Source organism: Carcharodon carcharias, chromosome 5 (assembly GCF_017639515.1).
Source record: "Carcharodon carcharias isolate sCarCar2 chromosome 5, sCarCar2.pri, whole genome shotgun sequence".
Lineage (NCBI taxonomy): Eukaryota > Metazoa > Chordata > Chondrichthyes > Lamniformes > Lamnidae > Carcharodon > Carcharodon carcharias.
The window spans coordinates 15291136-15313145 of record NC_054471.1 but is presented as its reverse complement, the minus strand read 5'-3'; the positions used below and the strand labels follow the sequence as shown (position 1 = coordinate 15313145).

Here is a 22010-nt window from a genome sequence, read left to right as displayed (position 1 = left end):
TGACAATAGCATCCTCCTTGATTTGTGAAGCTGGAGCTGCGGAGGTCACAGGAAGAGGGGACTCGGATGAGCCGGTCACTCCCAGAGTTACCTGGGTAGATGGCCCTGGCGTGTGCACCTGCTGATCCTCCTCCATATGGGTGCCTGAGTGCCCCTGGCTGACTCTGTGAATGGAAGGGGCAGCTGGAGTGAGATCGAGCTGCCCAGCAACCCTCTCACATACACATTGTTGGAGGCCAACTATGGCATCAGTGCTGGAGTTAAGCCCACACAGCAGTGCAGGAATAATATCCTGGACCAAGATCTCCATGGCGGCTGCCATCCTGCCAGTGTTGACCTCGGTGCATTGCAATGCTGGCCGTGTCCCCTCAGCCAGAAGACGGATGAACTTTCCATCGTGCCTTGCAATCTGAGGAGTGCAGCGGACATCCCTTCCTGATGTTCCCTAGCTTGCCTTTGCAGCTCCAGCAACTGTGACATGACTGAGTCCAGTGGCTTGTCATCTGACTCAGACTCAGCAACGTTGTGGCCTCCTGCAGTCCTCTGAATGCTGGGGAGCTGGGAAGTCCCTGTCTCCGCCTGCAGTGGATCAGAAAGTGCAATGTACTCACCAGATTGTGATCCCAAGGCTACCCTAAAGCTAGGTTCCACTGAGGTGTGTGTCTGCACTGGTGGAAAGTATGGGTGAGCGCTGAGACGGGACTTCAGGGAGGGTGCCTTCAGATTCCGTGTCAGAGGTCCCTTCGGGGCTTGATTGGAGACCGTAGGTAATGGACACTGTTGGCTGTTTGGCAGATGTGCCTGCGAAAGCAAAGGGAGATAATTAGTGCATGGAAGTGGCATGTGAAAGAGGACACATCACTTACGGCATGGTCATCTGATGGATGTTGCACTGCTGGATCCTCACTTGATAGAGCAGCATCGACCTCACCATCAGCACAGGATCAATCCCGGTCATCGCCAGCCAGCTGGATGGCTCTATTTTCCAATTATTTCAGAACTTTGATCTCCGGCATTCCTCCACCTGTCTGCAACCTTTCCCTCCTGTTGTGTGTCAGTTTGTCCTGCATGGATAGAAATGGGGAGGATGTATCAGGATGCCTGCTGGGCCAGATGATAAGTATGCCTGGCCTGTACGGGTGGAGAGTGTTCCCATGGACAGTCTGAGGTCAATGTAGGCGTGTGTGAAAGAGTGAATGGTGATGTTGCTTGAACTGGCAGTGAGTGAGGGCCCTGTGGATGTGTGATGGGTTTATGAGTGTATGAGCTGAGAGTGATGAAAAGAGTGACTTACCCTGGCGGAATGGAAATCATTCATCTTTTTGCAGCGCTGGGTGGCTGTATTCCTCTGCAGGGCGTTTGCGCCACCACCTCCGAAGCCAGGTTGGTGACTTTGCTACCCATCCTGTGGCCAGTGCTGGGGTAGAGCACATCCCGGCAGGCCTCCACAGCATCCAGCAGTCACTCATGGGACCCGTTGTTGAAGCCGGGCTGCAGTCTTTTTTTCCTTCTCTGGCCATGTCTCCCAGGCAGCAATGGTGAGCTCGTGGCGATGAACACTTTGCTGGCGGCTGCCTTTTAAAGATGGCGGCCGGTGGGCTGCACAGCGAGGCTGATGGCGGGTGGGCGAATGAGAGTCCGCCCACCATGGAAACGGCATGTTTCGTGGGAGTGAATAAATATTGAGGGGGGCTTGGGAAGATAAGGTGTGGAAACCCGTCATTTTCATCAGTGGGTAGGACTCCATTTTACCCACCTGCTACTGCACTTAAAGCAAATCTGGGAAAATTCCACCCGAAATCTTGAAAATATTATAGTAATGAACAAAATAACCACATAGCAAATTGAAAGAAAAGTTTTATTTTATCATTTTATGAATAACATTGTCTATAATAGCAAAACAGTCTTCAACATGCTTAGGATGAGAAACATCATAAATAAATGAGGACCACTCCAGTTATCTTGTTAACGCTCTATTTCTTTTCTGCACTGGCTGAGGTGATCGCGTTTTCTGCGCAGGATTACAGTCACTGTGACGATTGCTCTGCCATTTACACTGTATCCAAAAGCTGCTGTAAACCGGATCCAAGAGACCTCAAAACGGCAAAAGAAGGTTTGAAATTCAAACGTAGGGAGAATCCCCTTTTCTGCGTTGTATTTGACTTCCATTGCAAGCAAAATACAAAAGTGTTAGTCTGATTGGTTTTGGTGGGGGGTGGGGGGGGGGTGGTTGGTGGTGGGTGCAGGGGAGAGGCGGACGATGAATTTGCCATCTGGAGACGCGGTGTCCATAGTAACGGGCAGCTGATTGCGGCCGGGACACAAACACTGAACAGGCTCCGGAAGGAGGGCGATGCTGTCCGGCTCTATTCAGATCTCCGGAGAGACACTCTCCTCGGCGGAGGTGAAAGACATCTGTGACTCTCTGAGGGCGAACTCGGTGCGGCTGCTGTCTCTGAGAGGCTGTCACATCTCAGACCGCGATTTCCACCGCATCAGCCGGCATGTGGCGGACTGTCAGTCCCTGGCACAGCTCAACCTCAACCTCGGAGTAGTCAGTAACATCAACCGAGTTAAACAGCTGGCAGAGGCACTGGCATCCAACAGGTCCATCCACTCCCTCTTGTAAGTATTGGGGTTACAGACACGAATTTTGGAAGGGGAGGAATGGAGCCCGTTTTGGGGCAAATCTTATTTATATTAATTGAGTCATCGTGTCATTGAACCATTGGCGGATTGGCCCACTGTCGACTTGACCATCTGCAGTGAACTGATTGGCCCATAGAATCATAAAATCGTTACAGCAGAGAAAAAGGCTACTCGGTCCATCTTGTCCATGCGGAATATTTACAAGAGCATCCTTCTGTTCGAAATCACCCGCTCTTTCCCCAAAACACAGCGTTGTTTTTTCTCTTTAGATAGTTATCCAATTCGCTTTTGAAAGCCACAGTTTAAAGTGCTTGTACCATCCTTTCAGGCAGTTCTTTCCAGATCCTAACCACTTGCTTAAAAAAAAACCTTTTCCTCATATGGTCTTTGCTTCTTTTGGCAATCACCTTGAACATGTGTTCATTGGTTCTGGAACCCCCTTCAAAGAGAATAGTTTGTCAGTATCTACTCTGTCCAGACCCTTCACAATTTGAACACCTCTAGCAAATCTCCTCTCAACCTTATCTTATTCAAAGAGAACAACATTTTCCAGTTAGCCTCATAACTGAAACCCCTTATTCCTGGAACCATTTCCGTCAATCTGTTTTTGCATCCTTTCTAAAGCCTTCACACCTTTTAGAATTGTATCATTTATTTTTATATTGGCCCAGATCTCCTGTCAGTGGAGGTGCTAGGGTGATCGACTATACTAATTTGGATGGATGTATTAAAAAATAGAAATATTTAAGCCCAATTACAATCAACCCAATTCACCAGTGATTTGTTTTAATTCAATCAGGTTAGAACAAGACTTTTGTCCCACAAGGTAATACGGGACTCTCAGGTGGTGATGGAAAAGAAGTATATTTAAAAGAATCTTATTGATACGGAATTAAAACATAGAATTAATTAGGACTGAATTTTTGGGGGCAGGGTTTGCACAAGTAAGCCCTCTTAATCAAATATACAGAATACACTACTGATATTGTGATCTTTCCAAAGCAGACAAAGTTCCAATTGTAAATAATTCAGTACAGAAGGAAAAGAGATCAGTCCAAAACAGACTTCTACAGCTTATGTCGGGCGATCAGGCTGAAGAAACATTAACCCTCAGTACCTCTTTGACAATAATTCTTGACCAGAATCTTATCTGTTCAGGTACTTCCTGTACACATGACTAGCAATAGCGTTTCACAGGAAACCATTTTTATCCCTTTTAGTGGACATCACACTATGTCAGGTCAGGCTACGATTAGTTCATTGATTAGTTCTAGCTGTTGTTAGGTCAATTTAATTGGCCTTTAATTACATCTTATAGTGATAACACCTCAGTTCAAAAGGACAGTTTATGGAAGACAGAAGTTCCTTACTTAGTAATCTTGATCAAATTGTGAACAATAAGCTCTATTATTAAGCCAGACCTTGGCAGACCATGATGTTCTGTGGTGTATCACAAATTGGAAAAATTCCTTTGCCCGAACAATTTCAGCTAGCCCTGCATCTTCCAGAAACATGTTTATATAGTATTAATTTAAAATTAAAATCCAGTCTTTCCACATAATTACTGATTAATTATTAAATCTTCAGTTGTGATTAATTGAGGCTCACTACTTATTTAATCATTTGTTTCTGACTAGTTTCTAAATAAAAAATCGATATAGTAGTTAACCAAAAATGTTCATAATGTGAAATGGCTGCAGGAAGCTACATGTTAACTGAAAGTGGCAACGCAGGGTCACTGAAAGTGGCAATGCAGGTGGATAAGGTAGTCTGGAAGACATATGGCATGCTTGCCTTCATTGGCAGGGGTATTGAGTATAAAAGTTGGGAAGTCATGCTGCAGCTGTATAGAACCTTGGTTAGGCCACACTTGGAATATTGCGTGCAATTCTGGTCACCATATTACCAGAAGGATATAGAGGCATTGAAGAGGGTGCAGAGGAGGTTTACCAGGATGCTGCCTGGTCTGAAGGTTAGTAGCTATGAGGAGAGGTTGGAGAAACTCGGATTGTTCTCACTAGAGCGACGGAGATTGAGGGGCGACTTGATAGAAGTTTACAAAATTATGAGTGGCATGGATAGAGTAGATAGAAGCTTTTACCCAGGGTGGAAGAGTCAATTACTACGGGGACATAGATTTAAGGTGAGAGGAGAAAACTATAAAGGAGGAGATGTGTGGGGCCAAGTTTTTTACGCAGAGGGTAGTGAGTGTCTGGAATTCGCTGCCAAAGGAGGTGATGGAAGCAGGTACATTAGTGGTGTTTAAGAGGCAGCTTGACAAATACATGAATAGGATGGGAATAGAGGGATACAGACCCCGGAAGTGCAAAATGTTTTCGCTGACGGGCAATATGATCGGCGCAGGCTTGGAGGGCCGAAGGGCCTGTTCCTGTGTTGTATTTTTCTTTGTTCTTTGTTAAAATCCTTGACTTTGTTGTCTTTTTACAATGTTGTGATACAGCAGTTGGTAAAGGCTGAGTTATTTAAAATCCCATAGGGAAACTTTAAACAACTGTCATAACCTATATTTTCAAATGGTATCTTTGAGATGCATCTCTGAATTCAGGCATAAAAACCACCAATCCTCAAGAGACTTTTTATATAAATTAAGCATTTATTAATTTTACAAGGTATTCAACACATATACATCTACAAATTACTACCATAATAACTATTAAACAAATCCCCAAATTAATCATTCCCAGGTAATCTTCCCCAAGGTAACAATAACCCATAGATTTTAAACAGACATGAGGCAAAGCACATTTTATCTTACAAATTTAAAATGAGGTCCCTTTAAGTTTGTTCCTTTGCAGACATAATGGTAGGCTTACAGGCTTAGATCTTACATGCCTCTGACTTCACACACAAAACTCTTCTGTACATACCCAGCCCTCCTCATGTAGGCCCTTTGAACTCCACCTCTTCTAACAATAAAACCCCATTCATAGTACAAATTTTTATTAGTAATATAAACATATTACTTGGTGTCTCCTAGCTAGGTGCAAAATTTCACCCCAGGCTTTGAATGGTTTATTCAACAAAATGCAAATGCACCATACTGTTTAACATCTCAAAACTACTGTACATCAAAGCACCCAGACTAGCTGGCTTTAATCCAGTTAAAACACATACACTCACACCCATAGACACAGACCCTACTACAAGTAAAATTCAAAATAATTTCCAATAACATTATATACATCAGTATCTCTTCATACAACAGTTAAAACTAAAATGAAACTAGTTTGAAAATGCTCAAGTACTGCTAGTAATCACTAAGCACATGCCACAGACTGTGAAGATAATTGCAACCCTACCTATTTGCATCCTTGCACCCGGGGCTTCCTGTCCTGGCTGCAGCAGCGATGCTTCAGCACAGCCACCCATAGAGAGCACTGGCGAAGAGGAGCAGCACAACAGGCATACTTTTTACAGCATCAGCTGCTGTGTTCAGGTAAATTTTTAAAGGTCTTAAAGGGTTTCAATGGAGTGAGTAGGTAGATGAGTGAGTGGGTGAGTGGGTGAATGGGTGTTTGGGTGAATGGGTGGGTGGGGACGGGTAGTTGGTTCAGGGGGAAGTAGCCTGGGGTGGGCGGTCAGTTCATGGGGAATGGGTAATTGGGTCAAGGATAGGTAGCTCGGTCAAGGGAGGATGAGTAATCAGGTCAGTGGAGTAGGTTGTCAGGTCTGGGTGTTGGGAAGTCAAGTCTGGGGAGAGGGATGGGGAGGGGTGCAGCTGGGCCAATGGGGGTTGGGGGTATGACAGGAGTATATAAAGAAATGGTGGATTGAGTTATACTGTTAATCACTGTTTATACCAGAGATTAAACAGTGGCACAATACTAGAGTAAGGGTAAGTATTGCGCATCTAGCCCAAGTCTCTGACAGTGAGCTTAGTGGTGGAGACCTCTTAGTATCCAAGGCAGGGTCAATCAGCCCATTGGAAGTTTACACTTCCTGGGCAATTATATCTCATGTGCTTGGGTCAGGTCTTCCGATGAGTTCCAAAGCCCAACAGTGACGGATGTTGTAGTATAAGGGTCTGGCTCATAAAGGGTTAACATGGGACTGAGTACAGTATCACCCATACATGAAGTTTTTTTTTATTCATTCACGGGATGTGGGCTTTGCTGTCTGGGCCAGCATTTATTGTCCATCTCTAGTTGCAGTTGAGAAGGTGGTGGTGAGCTGCCTTCTTGAACCGCTGCAGTCCAAGTGGTGTAGGTACACCCACAATGCTGTTAGGAAGAGATTCCCAGGATTTTGACCCAACAGTGAGGGAACGGCAACATATTTCCAAGTCAGGATGGAGAGTGACTTCGAAGGGAACTTCCAGATGGTGGTGTTCCCATGTGTCTGCTGCCCTTGCCCTTCTAGATGGTAGGGTTCGTGGGTTTGGAAGGCGCTGTTGAAGGAGTCTTGGTGAATTTCTGCTGTGCATTTTATAGATGTTGCACACTGCTGCTACTGTGCATCGTTGGTGGAGGAATGTTTGTCGATGTGGTGCCAATCAAGCAGGCTGCTTTGTCCTGGACGATGTCAAGCTTCTTGAATGTTGTGGGAGCTGCACTCATCCAAGGAAGTGGGGAGTATTCCACCACACTCCTGACTTGTAGATGGTGGACAGGCTTCGGGGAGTCAGGATGTGAGTTACACATCACACAATTCCTAGCCTCTGACATGCTCATGTAGCCACAGTATTTATGTGGCTAGTCTAGTTCAGTTTCTGGTCAATGGTAACCCCAATGATGTTGAAGTGGGGGATTCAATGATAACGCCATTGAACGTCAAGGGGCGATGGTTAGATTCTCTCTTGTTGGAGATGGTCACTGCCTGGAACTTGTGTGGCACGAATGTTACTTGCCACATGGTAGCCCAAGCCTGGGTATTGTCCAGGTCTTGCTGCATTTGGACATGGACTGCTTCAGTATCTGAGGAGTTGCGAATGGTGCTGAACATTGTGCAATCATCAGCGAACATCCCCACTTCTAACCTTATGATGGGAAGAAGGCCATTGATGAAGCAGCTGAAGATGGTTGGGCTTAGGACACTACCCTGAGCAACCCCTGCTGAAATGTCCTGGAACTGAGATGACTGACCACCAACAACTACAACCATCTTCCTTTGTGTTAGGTATGACTCCAAACTGCGGAATGACTTCACCCTGATTCCCATTGACTCCAGTTTTGCTAGGGCTCTTGATGCCACACTCTGTCAAAGGCAGCCTTGATGTCAATGGCAATCACTTTCACCTCACCTTGGGAATTCAGCTCTTTTGTCCATGTTTGAACCAAGGCTGTAATGAGGTCAAGAGCTGAGTGGCCCTGTCAGAACCCAAACTGGACTTAAGTGAGCAGGTTGTTGTTAAGCAAGTGCCACTTGATAGCACTGTTGATGACTCCTTCCATTACTTTACTATGATGGAGAGTAGACTGATGGGGCAGTAATTGACTGGATTGGATTTGTCCCGCCTTTTATGTACAGGACATACTGGGCAATTTCCCACATAGCCGGGTAGATGTCAGTGTTGTAGCTGCATTGGAACAGCTTGGCTAGGGATGTGGCAAGTCTTCAGTATTATTGCCGGAATATTGTCAGGGTCCATAGCTTTTTCAGCATCCAGTGCCTTCAGCCGTTTCTTAATATCACGTGGAGTGAATCAAATTGGCTAAAGACTAGCATCTGTGATGCTGGGAATCTCCGGAGGAAGCCGAGGTGGATCATCCACTTGGCACTTCTGGCTAAAGCTAATAGCAAATGCTTCAGCCTTATCTTTTGCACTGATGTGCTGGGCTCCTCCATCATTGAGGATGGGGATATCTGTGGAGCCTCCTCCTCCAGTGAATTGTTTAATTGTCCACCACCATTCACGACTGGATGTGGCGGGACTGCAGAGCTTAGATCTGATCCATTAGTTGTGGAATCGTTTAGTTCTGCCTATCATTCATGCTGTTTGGCACGCAAATAGTCCAATGTTATAGCTTCACCAGGTTGATACCTCATTTTTAGGTATCCCTGGTGCTGCTCCTGGCATGTCTTCCTGCGCTCTTCATTGAATCAGGGTTGACCCCTGGCTTGATGGTAATGATAGAGTAGGGGATATGCTAGGCCAAGAGGTTACAGATTGTGTTTGAGTACAATTCTGCTGCTGATGATGGCATACAGCGCCTCATGGATGCCCAGTTTTGAGTTGCTAGATTTGGTCAAATTTATCCCATTTAGCACAGTGGTAGTGCTACACAACATAATGGAGTGTATCCTCAATGTGAAGGCTAGACTGCCTCTTCACAAGGACTGTGCGGTGGTAACTCCTACCGATACTGTCATGGACAGGTGCATCTGCGGCAGGCAGGTTGGTGAGGATGAGGTCAAGTTTATTTTTCCCTCTTGTTGGTTCCCTCACCACCTGCCACAGACCCAGTCTCGCAGCCATGTCATTTAGGACTCAGCCAGTAGTGGTGCTATCGAGTCGCTCCTGGTGATGGACATTGGAATCCTCCACCCAGACTACGTTCTGTGCCCTTGTCACCCTCAGTGCTTCCTCCAGGTGGTGTTCGACATTCATCAGCTAAGGGAGGGCAGTACGTGATAGTCAGCAGGAGGCTCCCTTGTCCATGTTTGACCTGATGCCTTGAGACTTGTTGAGGAGTCCCAGGGCAACTCTCTCCTGCCTGTATACCACTGTGGTGCCACCTCTTTTGGGCCTGTCCTGCCAGTGGGACAGGACATACGCAGGGATGGTGATTGCATATCTGTAAATATGGTTCTGTGAAGCTGGTGCTTGACTAGTCTGTGAGACAGCATTAGCATCAAGCTGTTAGTAAGGAGGACTTTGCAGGGTCGACAGGGCTGAGTTTGCCATTGTTGTTTCTGGTGCCTAGGCCAACGCCGGGTGGTCCATCCAGTTTCATTCCATTTTTGTGACTTTGTAGTGGTTTGATACAACTAAGTGGCTTGCTAGGCCATTTCAGAGTCAACCACATTGCTGTGGGTCTGGAGTCACATATCGGCTAGAGACAGATTTCTTTCCCTAAAGGACATTAGTGAACCAGATGGGCTTTTACAAAAATTGGCAATGGTTTCATGGTCATCATTAGGCTTATAATTCCAGATTTTTATTGAATTCAAAATCCACCATCTGCCGTGGCAGGATTCAAACCCAGGTCCCCAGAGCATTAAGATAAAAGCAAAATACTGCGGATGCTGGAAATCTGAAACAAAAACAAAAATAGCTGGAAAAACTCAACAGGTCTGACAGCATCTGCAGACAGGAATACAGTTAACGTTTAGAGTCCGTATGACTCTTCATCAGAACCAAGGAAAAATAGAAATGAGGTGAAATATAAGCTGTTTGAGGGGGTTGAGACAGGTAGAGCTGGATAGAGGGCCAGTGATAGGTGGAGGCAAAGAAGAGATTGCCAAAGATGTCATAGACAAAAGGACAAAGGGGTGTTTACGGTGGTGATATTAGCTAAGGAATGTGCTAATGGTGACATTAAGGGTAGAGATCAAACACAGGCTGGGTGACCGCTTTGTGGAACACCTTCGGTCTGTCCGCAAGTATGACCCAGACCTCCCTGTCTCTTGCTATTTCAACACACCACCCTGCTCTCATGTCCACATGTCCGTCCTTGGCCTGCTGCAACGTTCCAGTGAAGCTCAACACAAACTGGAGGAACAGCATCTCATCTTCCGATTAGGCACTTTACAGCCTGCTGGACTTAACATTGAGTTCAACCACTTCAGATCATGAACTCTCTCCTCCATCCCCACCCCCTTTCCAATCTCCCTTTTTTCTAATATTTTTAAATATTTTTTTTAATATATTTTTCTTTTCCCACCTATTTCAATTTTTTTACATTTATTTCCACCCATTGTTTTATCACCACCTTTTAGCCTATTTCAATCCCTTCCCACCACCCCACCCCCACTAGGGCCATCTGTCACTTCCTTGTCCTGCTTTCTACCCTTAATGTCACCATTAGCACATTCCTTAGCTAATATCACCACCATCAACACCTCTTTGTCCTTTTGTCTATGACATCTTTGGCAATCTCTTCTTTGCCTCCACCTATCACTGGCCCTCTATCCAGCTCTACCTGTCCCAGCCCCCTCAAACAGCTTATATTTCACCTCATTTCTATTTTTTCCTTAGTTCTGATGAAGAGTCATACAGACTCGAAACATTAACTGTAATCCTCTCCACAGATGCTGTCAGACCTGCTGAGTTTTTCCAGCTATTTTTGTTATTGTCCTCGAGCATTACCCTGGGTTTCTGGATTACTAGTTAAACGGCAATACCACTACGACATCACCTCCCCCAAATGAACACATGGCCCACACTTACGGGTCAGCTTAGTGTTCTTGGAGCCATGTGTAGAAGCAAGCATGGAGATATTTCTTAGCTTGGACCTTTACTGTACCTATATATATAGTTTCTAGTATTTAATAAATACTGTTGAACAACTGACTATTTCAAAAGCTTGCAGACTCAAAGAAATTTACCTCCTGGGAAACTGAAGAAAAATTTAAAGAAACATTCTGAGCTGAAGAGAAGCTGAAGAATCGAAGGCGCAGAAGGAAATCACAAGAGAAAAGGTCCAGATAAAGACTTGGAAGCTGAAGGCAGAAATTAAACTCCTCACTGAAGCAGAAGCCTCCATTTAATCCTGTAGAAGTCCAGCTTCAATACCCAGAGTACCCAGAGTTTGTAGAGTCAGTAGACCAAGTGGGATGAGCTAAAAAGTTAAAATTCTTGGACAACACAGGCCCTGAAAAGTTAAATACTGCAGTGGCCAGAAATTGTGGTTTAAATTGCAGTCCCAGAAACCCAATCCCCAAGACAGCACCTGAACTGGTGACAGCTGAACTTGCTTTGAACAAAGAAAAAAAAATTAATTTAAAAATAATCGCAACTAAGTAGCCAGCTTTAAAAATCAAGCAAACACCGGGATTTGATGCTTCCAAGATCCAAGATGCTAAGGTGAGGAAAACTTTAACCTGTTGATATAGGCAGCCATTGTTGAAAAAGATTAAACACTGAGATCATTGATGTCATTACTGCAGGAGCACACCAAAACTGCCAAGCACGTGAAAACCTTTTGTGCAGAAGCGTACGGTGGTGCCATCTTGGATTTTCAGAAAGCTCTTAAAGATGAACCTGCAATTTAAAAATTTTAGCCATTCATCAGAAATCCACTCTTCCAGTCAATTTGGACTTATCCAAGACCCAGATCAATCAAAAATTTGGGGACTTTGGAGAAAGGGGGTTCTTAGATACATGGTTGCTTCAGGTCTGGATAAAAAGATAGAAGCTGAGCAAGTTAACAGACTGCTTTATTCAATAGACCCAATAGCTGATACTAATAGCTAGACATGGAATCAAAGAATCATCTGCAAAATCTGATGAAGTTTTAAAATCGTTCAACACTTATCCTAACCTCAGAAGTAACAAAACCCATGAAAGGGCATGAAAGGTAATAAACGTGTCCAGTAGCCATGAGAATCTGTCAACTCCTTCATTAATGAACTGCACAGAATGGCTGAAGGCTGCAATTACAATGACCAGAAGCCTGAGCTAATCAGGGATAGAATAGCTGTAGGACTGGCAGAGGATGCACTCTCAGACATGCTTCAAGTGAAGGAAGATCTAACCCTTGAGAAGGCCATCCAGATTGTCAGGAAATCTGTTATCCGTTTGCAGCACAGATACATGTCAAGGGGAGAAAGCAAATCATGGCACAAAGTAAACCCTACTGTCCAGTTAATGAAAAAGTTCAAAAACAACCCAGACCAAGGGTAGCAATATTCTAATAACCAGTAGAGCGACCCTACCAGCGCTATGGAGCAAAGCAACCTCACAGGCATGAACAATGGCAATTTCAGTCCAATGCATTCAATGTAACTGAGTAGGACGCTCCGGGAAGCTATGCGCACAGAAGATTCCAAGAGAGTTCATGAAGTCGAGCCAGCACACCAGGAGGACACACAACCATGCTTCTCAGATGAGGTTAAAGATCCTGGGTTTTGCTTCTGGAATGCAGACATCTCAGTTAATGGCCATTTCACAAACTTTAAGTTGGACATAGGAACCAGCGTCATGGTGTTATTGGACAAATAACCATGGCTAAGTGACCTCTGGCTATGAACAACAGATGCACCACTTTGTGGACCCGCAGGAATCCACCTTCTGACCAGCATGATTCTCGAACCATTAAGGTATGGCGGCAAACAAATCTTCGAGCTGATTTATGTCATCTGTAACCAGTCTTTTTCCCTCTTGAGCAGAGATGTCTGTGTAGCCCTGAATCTGTTCAAACCAGCTGAAGATGTCAAGGCAACCACTGTCGTAAATTATACAGAACTTCAAGTTCCTGGGAGCTCCAACAAGAAATATTCTCTCGACTGGGAATTCAGCTCTGAATTGTCTTCACTCTTTACAGACCGGGTTGTGCAGGTGCCAGAAGTCCCTCATTGATTGGACCAACCAACCACTCAGATGGTTACTATGACACCTTGAGTAGATGACGGTCAAGAGAGGAACCAGCAATGAGAAGAGCCTCAATCTCTGGTACCGACACCAGTTGAAGAGAGAAACCCTGAGTTCACAGAGCAGACTCTGGAATCCTCAGCCAGCATGACAGTCTCACAAACAATGTTGCAATGTTGAAACCGAGATGCAGCCATTCATTTACAGCAGCACAGCGCACAGAAAAATGCAAAGGTGACCTTACTGTCAAGTCACACCCTCACAACAGGAAGAACCATCTTCCATCCCTGTGTTTGTCATGTTGAGCTGCACGAAGGAAGAAGGGGAAAAAAACACTATATAGACTAGCCTTAAGTTCATCCAGAAGAAAGCCAGATAAACCAACCCACCATATATCGCTACAATTGGGAATTGACAAAGACTTATTCAATGACTAAGAATGAAAAAAGAGGATGAAAAGACACCCAGATGCCAGAACAACCTTCAACTTAACAAAGTTTACCTGCAGCGTCCGTGCCTACCACTCCTCCGACAGTAATGAGAACAAGATGTGGAAGAGTTATAAGGCCTCCAGACTTCCTGAACCTACAAACAGCAACTTGAGGGGGTGGGGTAGGGGGTTGCGGTGGGCTGGTGTTGCAGTACTGATGTAAATACATAGGATAAACTGGGATAGTTTACAAATATGTTGGAGGAAGGTATAGTATTAGGGACTGGCACATAAAAGGTTAACATGAGATGAAGTACAGTGCCGCCCACACAGTGATTTAAGAGAACACATGACCTGCACCTGGGACTGATCCATGTTAGAAGCAAGCATGGAGACAGCTCTAGCTTGGTCCTTTACTGTACCTATGTATAAAGTTTATTTATTTATGGGATGTAGATGTCACTGGCTAGGCTAGCAATTATTGCCAATCCCTAATTTCCCTCATCCAGAGGGCATTTAAGAGTCAACCACATTGCTGTGTAGCTGGAATCACTGGTATACCAGACCAGGTATGGACAGCAGATTTCCTTCCCTAAAGGGCATTAGAGAACAAGCTGGGTTTTTAACAACAATCAGCAGTGGTTCCATGGTCATCATTAGACTTTTAATTCCAGATTTTTATTGAATTCAAATTCCGCCATCTGCCATAATGGGGTTTGAACCCAGGTCCCCAGAGCATTACCCTGGATTACCAGTCCAGTGACAATACCACTACACCTGCCTCCCCTTGATGTCCAGACTATCCATTGTTTTAATGAGAAAAACAGCATAACAGTTCTGACCAATAGGTTTTTTTTGGAACACTCTCCATCCAAGTAAGCAATGAGGGTAGGATGAAGAATATGCCACTTGACCCCTCAAGCCTGCTCCACCGTTCAATGAGATCGTCACCTGTTTACCCTTGAGAACTTTTCACCCTCTTGTTAATCTACCTAGCTCTGCCTTAAAAATATTTAAATACCCTGCTTCCACTGCCTTTTGAGGAAGAGTCCCAAACACTCATGACCCTCAGAGAAAAAAATTCTCATCTCTGTCTTAAATGAGAGATCCCTTATTTTTAAACTGTGACCACTAGTTCTAGATTCTCCCATAAGAGGAACATCCACTCTGTCAAGACCCCTCAGAATCTTAAAGGTTTCAATCAAGTCACCTCTAACTCTTCTAAACTCCAGTGAATACAAGCCTAACCTATCCAACCTTTCCTCATAAGACAATCCACCCATTCCTGGTATTAGTCTAGCAAATCTTTTCTGAACTGCTCCTAATGCATTTACATATTTCCTTAAATAGGAGACCAATACTGCACACAGTACTCCAGATGTGATCTCACCAGTGCCCTGTATAACTGAAGCATAACCTCCCTACTTTTGTATTCAATTCCCCTTGCAATAAATGATAACACTCTATTAGCTTTCCTAATTACTTGCTGTACCTGCATAATAGCCTTTTGTGATTCGTGCATTAGGACACCTAGATCCCTCAATCTCAAAGCTCTGCAATCTCTCACCATTTAGATAATATACTTCCTTTTTATTCTCCTTGCCAAAATGGACAATTTCACACTTGCCCACATTATACTCCATTTGCCAGATCTTTGCCCACTCACTTAACTTGTGCCACTTTGTAGCCTCTTTCTGTCCTCTTTACGACTTACTTTCTTTGTTTCCAGTAGTTAATAAATACTTGAACAATATAAGACTGCAAATACCTTAATAACCTACTGAACTACACCCAACACCTTACAACAGATGCCTTAATATTTGCTGCTTTTGGCATCGGAAGATGCAGCCCACTTCCTTTCCTGGTTCTTCCTACCAAAATGTATCACTTCACATTTCCCTGCATTAAATTTCATCAAACCCAGTCTGCCCATTCCACCAGCCTTGTCTTCTTGAAAAATATCTCCTCACAGTTCACAATACTTCCAAGTTTAGTATCATCTACAAATTTTGAAAAGGTGCCTTGCACTCCCGACTCTAAGTCATTAAAACAGTCGTCCTTGCATCTGCCTTTACCAAGGAAGCTGATGACCCCCAGGCCATGGTAAAAGAGGAGGTAATTCAGACACTAGAAGGGTTAAAATTGAAAAGGAGGGGTTGTTGGATAGATTATCTCTATTTAAAGTTACCAAGGTACCAGGACCGGATGAGATGCAGCTAAAGACACTGCAAGAAGCGAGAGTGAAAATTGTAAAGGTACTGGCTATAATTTTTGAGTCTTCCTTAGACTCATGGGGTAGTGCCAGAGGACTGGAGAATTGCAAACATTATACCCTTGTTCCAAAACTGGCATAAGGATAAGCCCAGCAATTACAGACCAGTCAGTTTAACTTCGGTGGTGGTGAGACTTATAAAAACAATTATTTCGGCCAAAGTTAATAGTCACGTGGACAAATGTGGGTTAATTAAGGAAAGCTAGCATGGATTTTTTAAGGGAAAACCATGTTTAACTAACTTGCTGGAGTTTTTTGAAGAGGTAACAGAGAGGGTTGATGATAACAATGCTGGTGATGTGGTATACATGGACTTCCAAAAGGCTTTTGATACAGTGCCACACAACAGACTTGTGAGAAAATTATAGATCATGGAATAAAAGGGACAGCAGCAACATGCATAAGGAATTGGCTGAGTGAGAGGAAACAGAGTAGTGGTTAATTGATATTTTAGATTGGGGTTGGGGGGAGGTTAGAGGGGGGTTTGGAGGGAAGTTGGAGGGGGTTTGGGGAGTGTTGGGGAAGGTTGGGGGGGTTGTAGGGAAGAATGGAGGGGAGATTGGGGGTAAGGTTGGGGTGGCAGGGTGGTGTTGGAGGAAAGGAGCTAGCTGTTTGGTGAGCATCTGGTCAGTTGTTAAGGTCTGCTCCAGTCCTAAGGTTTAAAATAGTATACAAACTGGTGGTAAAGTTAATAAAATATATAAAAAAGCAACATAAATAAGCGAATAATACACTTAAGTAATTACTTAAAATAGATTGAGGATGGCAGGACAAGTGATGTGTTAACTGCTGCAGCATGTGGGAGCTCCTGGATTCTGGTGTAATCCAGGACAAATGCAACAACAGTAAGTGTTTGCAGCTCGAGGAGCTTCGGCTCAGAATCATTGAGCCAGAGGCTGAGCTGCAGATGCTTAGCACATCAGGGAGGGGGGAAGTTACCTGATGCTTTGTACCAGGAGGCAGTCAACCATTTAGGATAGGGCCTTCTGATTTCATTAGTGGTCAGGGACGGGAGGATGTGTTTGCGAGTGAGGCAGGTAAGGGGACCCAGAGGGCAGGAGTGCAGGAGTGTCAACCTCTGCAATTATCCAATAGGCTTCAGGTTCATTCAGCTTGTTTGGATGAAAGTGGGGAATGGAAGCTGGATGAGCAAACTGACATGACACCATGGTACAGGAAGCCATTCAAGTGAGAGGGAGCAAAAAGGAGTATGGCAGGGGACAATGGTGAGGGGCGTTGACACTGTTCTCTTCTGCAAGAATGAGAGTCCAGACGGCTGTTGCCTGCCCGGTACCAGGCTTCGGGACATCTGCTCAGGGCTGGAGAGGAACTTGTAGTGGGAGGGGAAGATCCAATCATCGTGGTCGATGTAGTTACCAACGACATAGGTAGAACTAGGAAAGAGGTTCTGCATAGAGAATATGAGGAGCTAGGCACTAAATTAGAAAGCAGAACCTCAAAGGCTATAATCTCTTGATTATTACCTGAGCCAAGTGCAAATTGGCATAGGGTACATAAAATTAGAGAGATGAATACGTGGCTCAAGGACTGGTGTGGGAGAAGTGGGATATGGTTTATGGGGCATAGGCACCAGTACTGGGGAAAGTAGAGGGCTGTTCCGTTGGGAAGGTCTGCACCTGAACTATGCTGGGTCAAGTGTTCTTGTGAACAGCATAACTAGGGAAGTAGAGAGGGTTGAAAACGAAATAGTGGGGTCAAGGGATCAAATGCGGACAGATGTGGTATATCAAAGAGTAGAGACAAGGGAAGAGAGGAAGGTATTAATGTGGGAAATGATAGACTGTGACAGGAAGGGACAGAGAGTATAAACCTATGAGTAAATCAACAGGTAAGGCTAGAGGTTACAAAAATAACAAAAAGACAAAACTTAAGGCTCTGTATCTGAATGCGCATAGCATTCAAAACAAAACAGATGAACTGATAGTGCAAATAGAGATTAATAAGTATGATCTAATCGCCATTGCAGAGCCATGGCTGTAGGCTGGCATAGATTGGGACCTGAATATTGAAGGGTATGTGACTTTTAGGAAGGATAGGAAGTCAGGAAAAGGTGGAGAGTGATTCTGTTAATTAAATATGACATTATCACAGTAGAGAGCTTGACCTAAGTTCAGGAAACCAGAATATAAAAGCGGTTTGGGTAGTGATGAGTAATGATAAAGGCAAGATGTTACTTGTGGGAGTGGTGTACAGGCCCCCTAACAGTAATCACATGGTAAGACGGAGTATCAAAGAAGAAATAGTGGGAGCTTGTCATAAAGGTATGGTGATTATCATAGGGGATTTTAATCTACAAATAGACTGAAATAATCAGATGGGCAAAGGTAGCATAGATGACGAATTCATAGACTGTTTTTGGAATAATTTCTTAGATCAGCATATTCTGGAGCCAATTAGAGAGCAGGCTATACCCAATTGTGCAATGAGATAGGATTAATTAATAACCTCATAGTGAAGATGTCCCTAGATAGCAGTGATCATAATATGATTGAAATTTGTCTTCACTTTGAGGAAGAGAACAGTGGGCCTAAGACTAGTATTTTAAACTTAAATAAGGGCAATTATGAGGGCATGAAAGCAGAGCTAGCAAAAGTGAACTGGCAATTTAGATTAAGGGATAGGTCAATAGCGATGCAGTGGCAGACATTTAAGGGGATATTTCCGAATACATAGAATAGATGCATTCCAAAGAGAAAAAAGAATTCCAAAGGGAGGACCCACCATCCGTGATTAACTAAAGAAAGTTAAAAGTAGTATCAAACTTAAAGTAAAAGCATATAATTACGCAAAGATGGGTGCAGGTCAGAAGATTGGACAAAATATAAAAAGCAGCAAAAGTAACAAAGATTAGTAAGGAGGGAAAACTTAAAGTATGAGAGAAAGCTGGCTAGAAATTAAAAGACAAATAATAAGAGATTCTATAGATATTTAAAAAAGAAAAGAGTTAATAAAAGTGAGTGTTGGTCCTATAGAAAATGAATCTGGGAAGTTAGTGAAAAATAAGGAGATGGCAGATGAATTGAATGAGCATTTTGCATCAGTCTTCACTATAGACGATACAAGTAATATTCTAGAAATGGCTGCAAGTCAGGGATTGGAAGGGAGGGAGGAACTCAGGAAAATTACAATCACCAGGAAGTAGTACTTAGCAAATTGTTGAAACTGCGGGTTGGCAAGTTCCCAGGTCCTGATGGATTTCATCCTAGGATCTTAAAAGAAATGACTAGTGAGATAGTTGATGCATTGGTTTTAATTTTTCAAAATTCACTAAATTCGGGAAAGGTTCCATTAGGTTGGAAAATAGCTAATGTAACTCATTATTCAAAAAGGGATGGGGACAGAAAGCAGAAAGCTATAGGCCAGTTAGCTTAACATCGGTCCTGGAGAAAATGTTAGAAGCTATTATTAAAAACCTATAACAGGGCACTTAGTAAACTTAAGGTAATCAGGCAGAGTGAACTTGGTTTTGTGAAAAGGAAATCATGTTTAACCAATTTATTGGAATTCTTTGAAGAAGTAACAGGTGCTGTGGATAAAGAGGATCCAGTGGATGTACTGTACTTAGATTTCCAGAATGCATTTGATAAGGTGCCTCATCAAAGGTTATTACGGAAAATAAAAGTTCATGGCGTAGGGGATAACATATTGGCATGGATAGAAGGTTGGCTAGCAAACAGGATTGAGATGGTAGGCATTAATGGGTCTTTTTCTGGTTGGCAGGATGTGATGAGTGATGTGTCACAGGGATCAGTTCTGGGGCCTCAACTCTTTACAATTGATATAAATGATTTGAATGAAGGGATTAATAGTATGGCTGCTAAATTTGCTGATAACACAAAAATAGGTAGAAAAATAGGTTGTGAAGAGGACATAAGAAGGCTGCAAAAGGATATAGGTAGGTTAGATGAGTAGGCAAAGATCTGGCAAATGGAGTATAATGTGGGAAAATGTGAGGTTGTCATTTTGGCAGGGCAAATAAAAAAGAACCATATATCTAAATGGTGAGAGATTGCAGAGCTCTGAGATGCAAAGGGATCTGTCCTAGTGCATGAATTGCAAAAGGTTAGTATGCAGGTGCACCATGTAATTAGTAAAACTAATAGAATGTTATTGTTTATTGCAAGGGGAATTGAATAGAAAAGTAGGGAGGTTATGCTTCGGTTATACAGGGCATTAATGAGACCACATCTGGAGTATTGTGTGCAGTATTGGTCACCTTATTTAAGGAAAGATGCATTGGAACCGGTTCAGAGAAGCTTTAGTAGATTAATACCTGAATGTGAGGGTCGTCTTATGAGGAAACGCTGGACAGGCTAGGCTTGTATCCACTGGAGTTTAGAAGAGTGAAAAATGACTTGAATGAAATGTTGTAAGATCCTGAGGGGACTTGACAGGGTGGATGTGGAAAGGATGTTTCTTCTTGTGGGAGAATCTAGAACTCGGGTCACTGTTTCAAAATAAAAGGTTGTGCATTTAAGGCAGAGATGAGGAAGATTTTTTCTCTCAAGGGGCTGTGAGATTTTGGAATTCTCTTCCTCAAAAGGTAGTTGAGGCAGCATCTTTGAATATTTTTAAGGCAGAAATAGATTCTTGATAAGCACAGGGGTGAAAGGTTATCGCGGAAATTTGGAGGGGTGTTGGGGGAAAGTTGGATGGGGGTTTGTGGAAAGATTGGAGAGGGGTGTTGGGGAAGAAGGTTGGATGGCGAGTTAGGAGGAAGTTTACCAGGGTTTGGGGGACATTGGAGGATGGTTGGGGGTAGGTTGGAAGGGGGCTGGAGGGGAGATTGGAGGGAGGTTGGAGGGGGGTTGAAGAGGAGGTTGTTAGGGAATATTGAATGGGAGGTTGGAGGGATTTGCGGGAGGTTGGGGGATTGGGGGAGGTTGGAGGGGAATTGGGGGGGCCTTTGAGATGCAGTTGGTGGGGATTTTGGGGGGAGGGTTGAGTGTTGTTAATGGGCTGTTCAAGGGGTAATTGGGGGAGGTTAGAGAGGGTGGTTGCGGGAGGTTAGAGGATGTGGTTGGGGGTGGCTAGAGGGGATCATTGGGATTAGCTACAGATTTGAATTGCTTTGTAAATGTAGTGATTTCTTTGTACCCTCTTTCCTAACATTGCTCTGTGATTAACTATCCTCAGAGAAACAACATTGGGCCTACAATTTCACTATTGCTACAGTCACTCTGTCTGCTGCATGCAGGTGTAATGAAAGAAAGGCAAAACCTATATATAACACCTTTCACAATGTCCCAAATCACTTTACAGCCAATTAAGTACTTTTAAATTGTATAACTGGTATAATGTAGGCAATGTTATCAAATGGCAAAGCAACGTTGAGGGGCCAAATGGCCTATTGTTGCTCCTAATACTTATGTTCATTTGTCAATCTGGGATGGATGTGATGAACTGGGCTAGATGGTCTTTGTCATCCATAATTATTTTGAGATCAGAGGGGGAAATCATGGCTGAAGTTCAAGTTATTTTGTTGCTAATGAAAGTTTACTATGAGCAGGCTTTGTGGGGTGAGATTGCCAGGACAGGAATGCATAACAGGTTCATAGTGAGTCTGTTTACACTGCACATGATTCTTAAGAGTCTTTCCCATTGACTTCAATCTTGTCCTTTTTTCAACTTACCTATTATCCCACTCTATCTTGGTGCTTTTTATGAGTTTTTTTTTGGTATTGAAATATCGTGATAAAGTTTAGTTGCATAGTAGATATTGAAAATAAATTGTAGTGAGAAGCAGCAATCAGCAGAATCTTCAGACTTGCTGATCACGAACCAGATACAATTGTGAACCATTCAGCCTATGTCCTCTAGCCTTTTAAAAGTTCTGTTGCACAGAAATAGGAGAAGCACCATAATTTCTCTCCCTGGCCCTGGGTGGCAGATGAAGTTCAATGCTCAGAAATGTGAAGTGATTCATTTTTGTAGAAAGAACATAGAGAGTCAGTATAAAATAGCGGGTACAGCTAAGGGGGTACAGAAGCAGTGGAACCTGGGTGTATATGTGCACAAGTCATTGAAGGTGGCAGGACAGGTTTAGAGAGTGGTTAATAAAGCATTCAGCATCCTGGGATTTATTAATAGGGGAATAGAGTACAAGACCAAGAAGGCTATGTTGAATTTGTATAGTTCACTAGTTT

General features: G+C 43.6%; 1 protein-coding gene across 1 annotated transcript in view; it reads left to right on the top strand.

Moving 5' to 3' along the window:
* The first annotated feature begins 2338 nt into the window (after positions 1 to 2338).
* lrrc73 (leucine rich repeat containing 73) overlaps positions 2339 to 22010 on the top strand; it is a 201741-nt gene continuing 182069 nt past the window's right edge. The window contains exon 1 of the mRNA XM_041188565.1: positions 2339 to 2625. Within this exon, the coding sequence (XP_041044499.1) occupies positions 2354 to 2625 (272 nt within the window). The 5' untranslated portion in view covers positions 2339 to 2353. The remainder of the gene's footprint in view (positions 2626 to 22010) is intronic.